Source organism: Chrysochloris asiatica, unplaced genomic scaffold, assembly GCF_000296735.1.
Source record: "Chrysochloris asiatica unplaced genomic scaffold, ChrAsi1.0 scaffold00122, whole genome shotgun sequence".
Taxonomy (NCBI): domain Eukaryota; kingdom Metazoa; phylum Chordata; class Mammalia; order Afrosoricida; family Chrysochloridae; genus Chrysochloris; species Chrysochloris asiatica.
Genome location: NW_006408640.1, coordinates 8,341,477 through 8,355,240, shown reverse-complemented (window position 1 = coordinate 8,355,240; position 13,764 = coordinate 8,341,477). Strand labels below are relative to the sequence as shown.

The 13,764-nt window shown below is 40.4% G+C and overlaps 1 protein-coding gene across 1 annotated transcript in view; it reads right to left on the bottom strand.

The window, feature by feature from the left end:
* Window positions 1–13,764, bottom strand: part of LAMA1 (laminin, alpha 1) — a 217,941-nt gene that overhangs the window by 89,757 nt on the left and 114,420 nt on the right. The window contains exons 17-22 of the mRNA XM_006868714.1: window positions 10,196–10,323; window positions 8,567–8,653; window positions 7,649–7,860; window positions 1,734–1,840; window positions 1,239–1,419; window positions 465–601 (exon numbers count right to left, since the gene is read on the bottom strand). Coding sequence (XP_006868776.1) covers window positions 465–601; window positions 1,239–1,419; window positions 1,734–1,840; window positions 7,649–7,860; window positions 8,567–8,653; window positions 10,196–10,323 — 852 coding nt within the window. The remainder of the gene's footprint in view (window positions 1–464; window positions 602–1,238; window positions 1,420–1,733; window positions 1,841–7,648; window positions 7,861–8,566; window positions 8,654–10,195; window positions 10,324–13,764) is intronic.

Here is a 13,764-nt window from a genome sequence, read left to right as displayed (position 1 = left end):
GGAAACCCTGTACAGGGTCGCTATGGGTCGGAACCGACTCGACGGCACTTAACAACAACAACAACATTAGGAGCCCTGGTGGCACAGTGGGTAAGTGATGAGCTGCTATCTGAGAGGCTGGCAGGCAGTTCGAACCCACTAGCTGCTTCATGGGAAAAAGATGTGACAGTCTGCTTATATAAATATTCCAGCTCTGGAAACTCTCTAAGGATAGCTATGAGTGAGAAAGGATTCGACAGCCATAAGTAACTATCAATTTCACAATGAGGTTTTTAAAAGAAAATCCGCAGTGTATCTTGAGAGTGCTGCTTCTTTCATTTTGTTTGTGACAATTTACACTGAGTTTTAAATATTAACCACAAACAGACAAATGAATGAAAAGAAAGGAAACTTGTTATAGCAAAATAATTTTATTTTATTTTTTTTAATTTAAGAAAATTAACTGCATAGAGGAGAGCCGATACCTTGCATCCGAGTTCCAGGTCATGGTCCCAATATCCATCCTCACATTCTTCACATTTAAAGCCCTGAGTGTGAGGAGGGCAGATACACTCTCCAGATTCGGGATCACAACTATTCAGAGTGTGAGCACAGTCACAGGCTGAAATAAAGACAAATGGGTTTGTAACAACACAACAGAAGGTCAGTGAAAAGTCAAGACTTGATGGTAACGGTTATTTCCATTTTATTTATAATTTAAACCATTCTTCTAGAGACTACCACAAACCTATCAAATTGGTTAAAATTGAGCAAATAGATTAATGAAAAGGGCCACTCTGTGTCTCATGGAAGTTGTTCTTCCACATCAGGAGAGACTGCTGGGACAGAAGGAATGGGGATAGCCTGAGGAAGATTGGGGATGACTTCATTATATGAAACGAGGCGATAGAACTAATATTTACTGTATAATTACTGTGTGTCAAATGCCATGATAAGAACTTTATATACAATCTTGACATAATTCTTTGAAGCAGATCTCGATCATCACCTTCGTTTTACAGATGAAGAAACTAAGGCTAAACAATGACAAGTAGTCAAACTAAGCTCACACAATTAGTACGTGTCAGAGCCATTATCTCAGGAATAGAACAGGAAACGGAAGAAAAATATATAAAATCCTACATTTAGAGAAGAAAAGAGAAAAATTAAAGGAACTTAAAAGAATTTAGACAGAAGTCAAAGGAAGTCAAAGTTTGAGAATTATCATAAAGTCTTAAATAACGAATTCAAAGGCTTACGTGTGCAACCACCATCCTGGTATGCGTAAAAGCCACGTGCACACCTGTCGCACCTTTCCCCAGCAACTCCAGGGACACAGTGACATTGGCCTTCATCTGTGCAGTCATCCGAAAGGGACCCCGATGTGCTGCAGTTACAGGGCAGGCAGCCAAGCCCTGTGCTCCACCCATAATATCCATTCTGTTTCACAAAACAGGAAGAACCATGGAGGTCAAAAGGAGTTTCAGTATGCAAGGAACACATGCTAGAATGTTTTCTAAATCAAACATGGGATACTCCACAGAATCATGACGTGTTTACAATACAGTTCACTCCTTTGTAAAGATAATAACTATTCTGTACACAGGAAAACCAGCTTTCACCAACCACGTTCAGATAATTCTTGCTTTTGGACAATCAGGAATTCAACTTAATTTAAATCCACGTTAAGGTATCAATTATAAGCATCCTTGACCAAGACTTGGGTTTGAGGAGCTGATCAGGAAGTGTCTTACCAAGCAGTGGTCACATTGCTGCCCAGTCACATGTGCCTTGCAATCACAGAGTCCAGTCTCCTGATGACAGTTATGAGAGCGGGAACCTGTTTCATGGCATTCACAAGCTAACACAGGTTAAAAGACAGACATGTAAGTATTTATTTAAATGGGCGAGGTTACAGTAAAATCTTTGTAATCCCCAAAGGAAAAAATGTAAAAATTCATGTTTTGAATTATAAAATAAAAGTTATTTTAAAATAAATTTCATATTTTCATAGAGACTAAGCAGGACAAAAGGTTAGTTTGAGCTGCAAAGTCAGCAGTTCAAACCTACAAGCTGCTCCTTGTAAACCCTACACAGGATCACTATGAGTCAGAACTGACTCGACAGCACTTAACAACAACAAGCCCAAGTAGGATTATGGTAAGAAACCAGTACAGAGAAAAAATTTTGAAGCTATTAAAGATAACCAACTAGCAAACTAATTAGGCCAAATTCATAAATCCCTTGAAACTTGAAAAATATATCAATGTATATAAAAAACTCTTCATAAAAAAACATGGTATCATTATTTCAAAATTAACATAACCATTTGTTTTCAATCCAATTATATAGAAAATTAAAAGTTTAAAACTGTTTGGATATAATCTTGGTAATATGCATATCAATATTACACTTCAGAACTTAATGACAAATATTCACCTGTTCTATGTCATAAGTCATTTGTATTTCCAATAAATTACTCTTCAGGACACATGGTTTGGTTTTACCTGTATTTACAACATCAGTGTTTGAAATGACCAATGCCTCAGCTTTTCAAGTCATGTAATTCAATGAGCCCAAGAAATGTTTCATTGATACTTGACAGTACAACCATTGTTATACAAGTTTGCTCAAATAGTTCATATGTTCATTGACAAAATATCGTAGGTACATATATTACTTATGAACTACTGGACTCAGAATATGTACAATTTTTGTCATAAGGTACAACAATGCAAGAAAGGAAAAGAACAAACTTCAGAAATAATCTCAATCTAAAACTACAACAATATGTATGCCACATGATGTCTTCACAAGGTGGTGAAGTGTGGAAGCTGGAAGGCTGGTGGTCAGAAGAGAGGTCTGAGATTCCTGCTTCCTTAACCAACTACAGCCATCTTCTCAGGCATGACGGGATAAGTGTTAACAATTCCTGCACAAGTCTGGAAAAAGCTGTGGACCCCACCCACTACTTCATTCAGGATTTACTCCTCCCATTCCAATAGTTCTGGTGTGGCACTGTGGATTAATGCACCAGACTGCAAAGCCATTTGAACTACAAGCTCGGTGGTTCAAGCTCACCAGTCACTCCTTGGGAACCCTATGCAGGGTCGCTATGGGTCAGAACCGACTTGACAGCACTTCACAACAACAACAACATTCCAATCACCAAAATATGACCTTGAACATATTCTGCCTGAATTTAGAGACCATCTCAAGAGGAGATTTGATGCATTAGACATTACCAACTGAAAACCAGATGAGTGGTAGGTCAACATTAAGAACATCATACATGAAGAAAGCAAAAGGTAATTTAAAAAACAGGAAAGAAAGAAAACACCAAAATGGATGACAGAAAAAACTCTGAAACTTGCTCTTGTGCATAGAGCAGCTAAAGCAACTGGAAGAGATGAGGAAGTTAAAGAGCTGAGCAGAAAATTTCGAAGGGCAACTAAACAAAGCAAGGTAGTATAATGATCTGTACAAAGACCTGGAGTTTGAAAGCCAAAGGGAAGCTTGGCATTTCTCCAACTGAAAGAAAAGAAGAAAACAAAATCAAGCCTCTACTTGGATTCTATGGGCAAAATATTGAAGAATGCAGAAAGCATCAAAAGAATATGGAGTGAAAATACAAAGTTGCTGTACCAAAAAATGGTCGATGTTCAATGATTTCAAAAGGTAGCATATGATCAAGAATTGTTGGTATTGAAGGAAGAAGTCCAAGTTGCGAAGGCATTTGTGAAAACCAAGTCTCCAGGAATTGATGAAAAACCAACAGAAATGTTTCAACAAACTGATGCAGCACTGGATTAAATCACTTGGCTATGCCAAGAAATTTGGAAGACAGCTAGCTACCTAGTCAAATTATTGGAAGAGATCCATATTTGTGCCCATTCCAAAGAAAGATGACCTAACAGAATGTGAAAATCATAGAACAATATCATTAATATCACATACAAGTAAAATTTTGCTGATGATAATTAAAAGAAACAGTCGCAGTAGTAAATGGACAGGATGTAGTCGATTCAGAAAGAACATGGAACAAGGGATATAACTGCTGACATCAGATGGATCTTGGATGAAAGTAGAGAATAACAGAGAAATGTTTACTAGTACTTTATTGACAATGGAAAGACATTTGACTGTGTAAATCATAACAAGCTATGGATAACATTGCAAAGAATTAGTATTCCAGAACAATTAATTATGTTTATGAAGAACCTGTACATAGACCAAGAGACAATCATTTGAAGAGAAGGAGGGGGTAATAAATGGTTTAAAATTAGGAAAGGTGTGTGACAGTGTTGTATTATATCATCATACTTATTCAATCTGTATGCTGAGCAAATCATCCAAGAACTGGATTGTATGAAGAAGAACGTGATATCAGGATTGGAGAAAGACTCAGTAACAACCTGTGATATGCAGATGATACAACCTTGCTTGCTGGAAGCAAAGATGATTTAAAATACTAACTGATGAAGATCAAAGACCACAGCCTTCAGTATGGATTGCACCTCAAGGTTAAGAAAACAGAAATCCTCACAGCTGGACCAATGGACAGCATTATGATAAATGGAGAAAAGATTAAAGTTTTCATAGACTTTATTTTGCTTGGATCCACAATCAAGACTCGTGGAAACAGAGTGAAGAAATCAAATGATGTATTGCATTAGGCAAATCTGTTGTAAAAGACCTCTTGTTTTTGTGTTCTAGGGCAAATATATCCATTTGAGGACTAAGATTTGTCTGGCCCAGGCTATGGTATCTTCAATATGCATGAATAAGGGAGACGGTACAAGAATCAATGCTTTATCCCACAGTGCCACACCAGGACTTCTAGTTATCATTTATTTTTTTGTCAGAACTTTACGTTTGTTATCCCATTGTCTTCTCAGAGAGACCATTACATCATTTTATGATAAGGAAATAGTAGTTCATTGTTGTTAAGTGTGATGGAGTCAGTTCCAACTCATAGTGACCCTGTATAGGGTTTCTAAGGAGGGACTGGTGAGTTTGAACCACTGTTATGGTTCAAACCAACCTTGCGGTTTTGTGCTTATCCTACAGCACCACTCCAGGATTCCTATAAGCAGTTCATGTTGTTGTTGTTGTTGTTAAGTGCCGTTGTGTCGGTTCCGACCCATAGCGACCCTGTACAAGGTTTTCAAGGGTATAAATCTTTAAGGGAGTAGAAAGCCTCATCTTTCTCCCACGGAGCGGCTGGTAGTTTCAAACCGCTGACCTTAAGGTTCGCAGCCCGATTCATAACCACTACACTACCAGATGTTAGTAAATGTCTGTCATAGAGCTGGCTAGTGCGGACCCTGAAATCAAAACCACAGGAATCAGACTCCAAAGCCTAGGATTCACGTATGTGTTTTACTCACTACACCATAATTTTTCAACTACCTATCACAATACTGTGCATGGAAATAACAGACCTTTAATAAACTATGAATGAATGGCAGAATCAACAAGCTTTGCAATAAAGATCAAAGGAAATGGTATGAAAATTGTGAAAGCATCCTGTAAACTTTGAAGCATTACACACGGATTGCTGTTGTTTTTAAATGACATGGAGTCAGTTCTGACTCATTATAACACTGCATAGGGTTTCCAAGGAGCAGCTGGTGGGCTTGAACTCATTAGCTATTGTTAACTATTACCTTATGGTAACCAACTGGTGGCTCCTTACAATAAGCACTGGAGTGCAAGCCAGAAGGTCTGTGGCTTGAGCCCACCAGTTGCTCCAAGGAAGAAGATGATGCTTTAGGAAGAAGATGATGCTTTAGGCTCCTTAGAAGATTTAAAGTCTCAGAAACCCTATATAGGGTCGCTATGTGCTGGAACAGACTTGATGGCACTTAATAACAACAACAACAACAAAAAAAACAACCAACAAGCAAAAATACTGCTAATCAGGTTGATTGTCTTGGCACTGTAAAGAATTTTCAATCTCTTAATATGTTTCTTTGAAAATGTTTTTTTCCCCCTGTATTACTAGCATCTTCTTGTGTTTCCATGTAGTAATATCATAGTAGGGTTTGAGAATTTATATGAAATGATAACAATTTAGTTTTCTCAAATATATGAAATCATAGAATATAAGTGCTTATAACTGGCACTTTTATTCTTTCACTCCTTAAAGAACAACACAAAAATCTGAGGGCTAATGTTTCAACTCATACTGAGCCTGTTTAGGGTTTTTGAGGCTGTGTATCTTAGCAGGAGCAGAACGTCTCATATTTATCCCTCTAAGCAGTTGATTTTTTTTTTAGTGTTTTATTTTGAATTATATGATAGTTTACATGGGAGAACATTCGTTTTATATTCATTCTATTGAACATCCTATCATTGCCATGGTTACAATCCCCTCCATGCATCATCAACTAACCAAAGGGTATACCCTGCAAGCCTGCCTCCTACACTATCCACCCCTGCAGTCTTCAGCACACAGTCGCTCTTCCTCTCTGGATCTAAAGTCCCCAGCTTAAGCAGTTGATTTTTGACAAAGGAGTCAAGAACCCTAATGAGGAAAGAAGAATTTTTTCAATAAATGGTGCTGGGACAACTGGATCTTCACATGTAAAGTTGGACCTACACCTCACACTACATATGATCATTAACACAAAATAAACCCGTGAGCTAAATGTAAAAGGGAACACAGTGACTCTTTAGGATAAGCAATGGACTGTAAACCACAAAATCAGTGGCTCGAGTCTACCAGTAGCTCTGCAGGAAAAAGATGAGACTTTCTGCTCCCGCAAAAAATTTACAGCCTCTGAAATCCTATACAGGATCACTATGAGTCAGAAAACACGTGACAGCACCGAACACAATAGCATAATAACACTAAACATGAAAAAAAAAAAAAAATCCATAAAAGTTTTAGAAAAAATCAGGGGTAAAAATTCAAGACCTTGTTTTTGACAGTTAATTCTTATATATGACATCAAAAGCACAAGTAACAAAGGAAAATGCAACATATAAATTTAACATCATCAAAAGTGAAGAGACAATTTGCAGAATGGGAGAAAATACTTGGGACCACATATCTAATAAGGGCTTAATAAAGAACTACTGTAACTCAAAACAAAAAGACAGAGAACCCCATTTTAAAAATGGAAAACATTTGAATATGCATTCCTCCAATAAAGAGATACAAATAACTAAGAAGCAAATGAATAGATGTTCAACATCATTAGTCTTTGTTTCTGCTGTTGTTTAGTGCCCTCAAATCAGTTTCAACTCATACTGAGCCTGTTTAGGATTTTTGAGGCTGTAAATCTTAGTGGGAGGAGAACATCTCATGTTTATCCCTCTAAGCAGCTGGTGGGCTCGAACTGCCGACCTTGTGGTTTGAAGTCCTGTGCTTATCTTACAGAGCAGTGCTAGTTCTTGGTAAAATAACACTTTTTAATAAAATGGAAATATGCCTGTTTTCCCAGCCATTGTACCTTTATTTATAGTAATTAATTAATCTGACATTGGGCAGAAAGGGAAGAGTCTGGTCTTGGGTCTGTATTAGCTCAGTAAGAAAGCCAGCATCAATACAAGTAACCACTCATGTACTTAGGCTGAGCTCACTTTGACACATCTAAGTAGACAGATGGAGACTTCAGAGAACAATACATAATGAATTTAACCTCATCCACCACACACTTACCACGGCAGTTCTTGGCAGTCACAGCGTCCCCATAGAACCCATCAGCGCAGCGTTCACAGTGGGCTCCTGCAGTGTTCCCAATGCACTTGAGGCACTCCCCAGTGACTGAGTCACAGTGTCCAGTCTCCAAGGGGTCCACATTGCCGCTGCAATTGCATGGAACGCAGGATTCTCCAGGGACTGTTGGATTTCCATAGTAACCGTCTGCGCATCTATATAATAGATTGAAAGTAGCATCCAAATAAAAGTAATTATTCAAAAATTACCACACCATCTAGAGATCCTTTGAATGGTTAATAAATCAGACTGACTGTTTTACTAAAGGTTTACTGTGGAAAGAATGCAACCCCAAGTTCAGGCATTCACAGATTTTTCTCCACCTATTTTGAGGACAAGGGAATGCGTCCCAAACCAGGCATCAATAGATGTGAATGGGCACCATCTCCAGGGTCAGTTCCGCCCTGCTCAACCCTGAATAGTTTCACACACTCTCTAGACGGCTTTTGACAGAGCTTGTACTGAGAACTTCATGTGGGAAAAGATGGCATTGGCTTGCAAATTTGAGAAGGAAACTATTCAATCAAATCATCTATCACATGTGGAATTAGCCAGAGTGATACAGTATTCACAGGTGTGAAAACTTGAGTGCTTCATATTGCTTCATATTGCTCTTGATGAGAACTCTAATAATCTCACAAAGTTACAAGACTGCTGTTAAAAAATTCCCAGGAAGTTTGAAAATTAATTTAAAAAATGATATGCTTGTCTTTCACTACAATTACATGAAATACTAATTACAAGCTAAAAATCACATGTAAAAACATACTGAACTGCACATTAAAAAACAAACGCATGCCATTTATATTTAAGTTAAAACCTTAATGCATCTTTCAAAAACAGCTGAGTGAAGCAGAGTACCTCTCGCACCAAGCTCCTGTGTATCCTGGGGCACAGTGGTCACAGCGCACTTCATCCCCATCATCTATGTGGCAGGTAGGACTGAAACTGTCAAACAGTAGAGAAAACACAATTTGCCCCTGTCCTTGTGTGAGCAGTCCAGCCTATCTAAACATGGAAAATGCTGAGTGTCCACCACTCTGTCCTCCTGGATTTCCCTGCATCCTGGCCTCTTCTCCTAGAGCCCAAGTCTTCCTGGCCCCTCCTACCTGGAGGACTCATTCCTGTCACATGAGTCTGTGTGACAGGCGCTCAATGCTCCCTATTCCAACTCCTGGAGAAGTGACTGCTAAGCTAGGCACTGGGGACAAGCCTGGTCAAGGCAGGCCATGAGGGCAGCAGGTCACTCTGGCCTGAGGGACAGGCAGAGTCAGAGTTGGGGTATGGGGCAGAGCAGTGATTCACTTTCTTCTGGGTTCCATTCACACCTCACATAACATAGTGGTCTCCATACCTCAGAGTACTGTTCTGCACAGGAGTGAACTCACATCACATAACTATTGTTCATGGTCCCCTGTACCAGGGTACTCTACATTCTACCAGGTGCTCACTGCTGCCTGTCAGACTCTGGTCCCGGTCAGACTCTGTCCGAGTGTTGGGGAGACCTGTGAGGGAGGTGTGGGCCAGTTCAGAGTTAACACGGCTTCATCAAGAGTGTCCCAACTGCATCTATTGTAACTACGGAGGCTTCATGGAGGGTGTGGGCAGAGGTCAAATAGCATGAGTTAGAAAGAGGTCTCTCAGCTCTGACCTACAAGACGTCTGTCCAAGTGGTAGAGCACCCCTTACCCTACAACATCACCTTCCACTTCTCCTGCTGTACCCCCAGGGTTAGGGGCAGTTCCTCACACAGTTGTGTTCTTTTTGCTGTCGTACCTTGTTGCACTCAAACCCTCTGTCTAGAATGTCCTTCTCTGCTTACCTGTCAAACTTCTCCTCCAAGTCTCAGACCAGGAGCATCCTGGCTGATTTGGCACTGCCTTCCCTGTACCCACTATGGTGATGGCCACAATGTAATGTCCTTGGGATCCGCATCTACACACAGAGCTTTTTGCTCAGAGCACCTACCATGATTCAGGTCTGCTACACAACAGGCACTCAGTAAACACTTGCTGAATCAATGAATCAATCACCCCATTCTCATTGACCTCAGATGCATATGTATGGTCATTAGATCAAAAGTCTCTTAAGCCAGAGGATATGTTTTATTCACCTCTGTACCCCTTACACCTCCTGGCCCAACAGCAGGCATGCAATTTGCATGTGTGAATGATTCAATGACCAACATTAGATCAGGAAGAAAACTTACCCAGTTATCTTTGTTACTATGTAACTTTGTTTGAATATTTTACTACAGAAACTTGTTTTTTAAAGAGAATTCATCCCCAACCCTGCCATCACCATCCATACTCCTAATTAACATTGAACAAAATTTCATACTCTTATTATATTTAAATCTTTGCTATAAAGATACTGGTATTCATCTTGGTAGAAATACTGAGTGGGGATGGGGGAGGTCTTTATTTCTTGGGTAGAATGAGAACTCCTGATCACACTGGGTAGGGTCAGCTCTGGTGCTATGAGGCATACTTGTTGGAGGCTGTGGAGAGAGGGCAGGCACAGGGTTGGCAGTCTCCAGGGGTTCCTTGGGATGGCACCCCGTAGAAGCCGGGAAGGCATTGCTCACAGTGGTCCCCGGTGGTATTATGCATACAAGCCTAGGGCACACAAAAAAGAGATTCGGCTTAGGTTTCTTCAAGTGGTTTGACTTGTTGACAGATAATGTGAAATCCAAGTGAAAAAAAAAAAAAAAGACAAAACACTAAAACACATCACCAAACTCTCAGTTACAAGAGGAAGAGGGCTCCACTTTCAGATTAACTAATAAAAGGAAACTGTGTAAATGGGAAAGGAGGAATTGGAACCAGACTTGCCCTCAAAAATGACTAAACATTAGAATAAAACACACAAAACAACTGCTTTCAGACCTTGGACAACCTTGTCTCTTCTCCTAGAACCCAAGGGAGACAGGTGAGGTGCTCCACCAACCAGCCCCATGGCTTTCTGCCTGGAGACAGATAGCAGCACATGCCTGACTCAGTCCTGGAGACAAAGCTGACAGCAATGAGAGGCTGAATAGCTGGAATATGGCGAGAGCTTCAGAAACCTGCTTACGGCGCTCCTTTAAAGAGTTAATGATGACTAAGCTGCTTAGACCTGGTGTCACACTGATTAAGTACTCTGCTGCCAACCAAAAAGTTGGTAGTGTGAGCCTACCCATGGTTCTGAGGGACTAAAACCTGACAATCTGCTCCTGTAAACATTAGTGCCTTGACACAGCAGTTCTACTCTACAGGCGTTGGACCCAGCTTGATAGCACACAACAACTAAATCGCTCATGTGCAGAGTGAAACTCCATGAGGTCGGAACACAATAGATTACCCACTAAGCAAGGTAAGCACTACTTAGGGGCACCAGGGCCCAAAGCAAAGACCCACAGATGTCAAGCAGTGAGAAGCCAGAACCACAGTGGAAGGGCAAGGCACTAACTGAACCTGATCCCAGCAATTACAGTGCATGAGAATGTGCTCATCGGACAGAGTTCACACAGGGTCACAATGGTGAGCTCACACAAGGTTGTATAAGTTAGGAGGTGCCTACCACTTCAATGGAGTCCTGGGGTTGCGCTGTGGGTTAACACACTAGACGGCAAAGTTGGTTTGAACCACAAGGTTGGCGGTTCAAGCTCAACAGCTGCTCCTTGGAAACCCTATACAGAGTCGCTAAGGGTTGGAACCAACTCAGCAGCACTTAACAACTACAAACCACTTTGATTCCTTCCTTGACATCTGTCTCTTTCTTTTAAATGAATAGAACTGTTCAAATGTGTAAGTGGAAGAGGGGCCCTCGTGCTTTTATCCAGCTCTGGGCCTAGTGAAGAAATATGTTGTTGTTAGGTGCCATCAAGCTGGAACCGACTCATAGCGACCCTATGCACAGCAGAATGAAACAATGTCCGATCCTGGGCCAACCTCACTACTGTTGCCACACTTGAGTCCATCAATGCTGCCACCTCATTGGTGGTCTTGCTCTTTTTCTCTGACCCTCCATCTTACCAAGCATGATATCCTTCTCCAGCAACTCTTCCCTCCTGACAATATGTCAAAAGTATGAGAGACGAAGTTTGGCCATCTTGGCCTCTAAGGAGCACTCTGGCTGCACTTCTTCCAAAACAGATCTATTGGTTCTTTTGGCAGCCCATGGCACTTTTAGTATTCTCCTCCAACACCATAATTCAAAGGCATCAATTATTCTATGCTCTTCCTTATTCACTGTCCAGCTTTTGCATGCATATGAGGTTACTGAAAATACTATGGCTTGGGTCAGGCACACCTTAGTCCTCAAGCTGACATTTTTGCTCTTTAACACTTTAAAAAGGTCTTGTGCAGCAGATTTGCCTAATTCAATACGTCATCTGATCTCTTGACTGCTGCTTCCGTGAGTGTTGATAGTTGATCCAAGAAGAATGAAGTCCTTGACAACTTCAATCTTTTCACCATTGATAAGAATGTTGTTTATTGGTCCAGTGGTGAGGATTTTTGTTTTCTTGAAATTCACATGTAATCCATACCGAAGGCTGTGCTCTTTGATCTTCATCAGTAAATGTTTTAAGTCCTCTTCAGTTTCAGCAAGCAAGGTTGTATCATCTGCATACCGCAGGTTGTTAATGAGTCTTCCTCCAATCCTGACAAATGGTTCCATAGAACCCAGCTTCTCATATTAAAACCAGTTTTGACATAAAACCAAATGGCCTCCACTCGTCTGTCTGTCGTGCTGTGGTAGCTTGAGTTGCTGTGATTCTGAGGGTTATGCCACCAGTACTTTAAATAACCAGCAGGGTCACCCATGGTGGACAGGTTTCAGATGAGCTTTCAGACAAAGACAGACTAGTAAGAAAGAGTGACGAACTACTTCCGAATTGTTAGTCACTGAAAGCCTTATGAATAGCAGAGAAAGAAATATGAGTGTTATAAATTGTGAGTGAGATGTAAAATAAAAAATTCAGAATTCATAAAGCTGAGAGTGGTTTGAATTCCAACCAGTCAGCAGGGAAAGGTCTTATTGAAGACCCAGAGTATTCAATAGAGACTGCTGAAGGACGACTCCTAAGTAGTAGGATGAACCAGGCATAGAAAAAAGACTGTAGCAGAACTGCTTTCTAAAATTAAAAACAAACTTTGAAACAATCAAGCTGACTTGATTAGTAATAGTTAGTAATAGTAATGGCATGCCAAAACAGACTTCCATATTCTTTAAAGGAAAGTAACAAAATCCAAGAATATAATAAGGTAGCAACCACATATTTACCATCCAGATGCTACTAAATATGCTCTGACTAGCCAAATCATGGGAAATTTTCACAGTCATAAATCCAGACAGATAATGAATTGATAAGTAAATACGCATACGGGAAGAGAGAGTAAGTGTTCCTGTTGACAGTACAATGCCAATGTCACCTGATGAATATGGAGGAAGTGCTAGAGTTGAACAATCATTCCTTTAAAATTACCATAGTAAATAATGGGCTCAGGCAAGCATCATAAATGACTGCTAATGTGGGTTAATGCGCCAGACTGCAAAGCCATTTGAACTGCAATGTTGGCGGTTCAAGCTCACCAGCATCTCCTTGGAAACCCTATACAGGGTTGCTATGTGTCAGAATCGACTTGACGGCACTTAACAACAACAACAATGGTGCTGTGGTAGCGTAGTGGTTACAAATCGGGCTGCTAACCTCAAGGTCGGCAGTTCGAAACTGCCAGCTGTTCTGTGGGAGAAAGATGAGGCTTTCTGTTCCCGTAAAGATTTACAGCCTGGGAAACCCTGTGCAGAGTCGCTATGAGTCAAAACCGACTCCATGGTACTTAATTAACAACAATAATGGTGCTGTAGGATAAACATTGGACCACAAAGTCAGTTTGAACTGCAAGGATGGCAGTTCAAACCCACCAGTCGCTCCCTGTGAACCCTACACAGGGTCGCTATGGCACTTAACAACAACAACAAATCAAAGGAAAATTTTTATAAGGAACTGAATAATTGCATGGTCTTAAAGAGTCTCCCTGAGACTGCTTATTAATTACTATATATATATATAT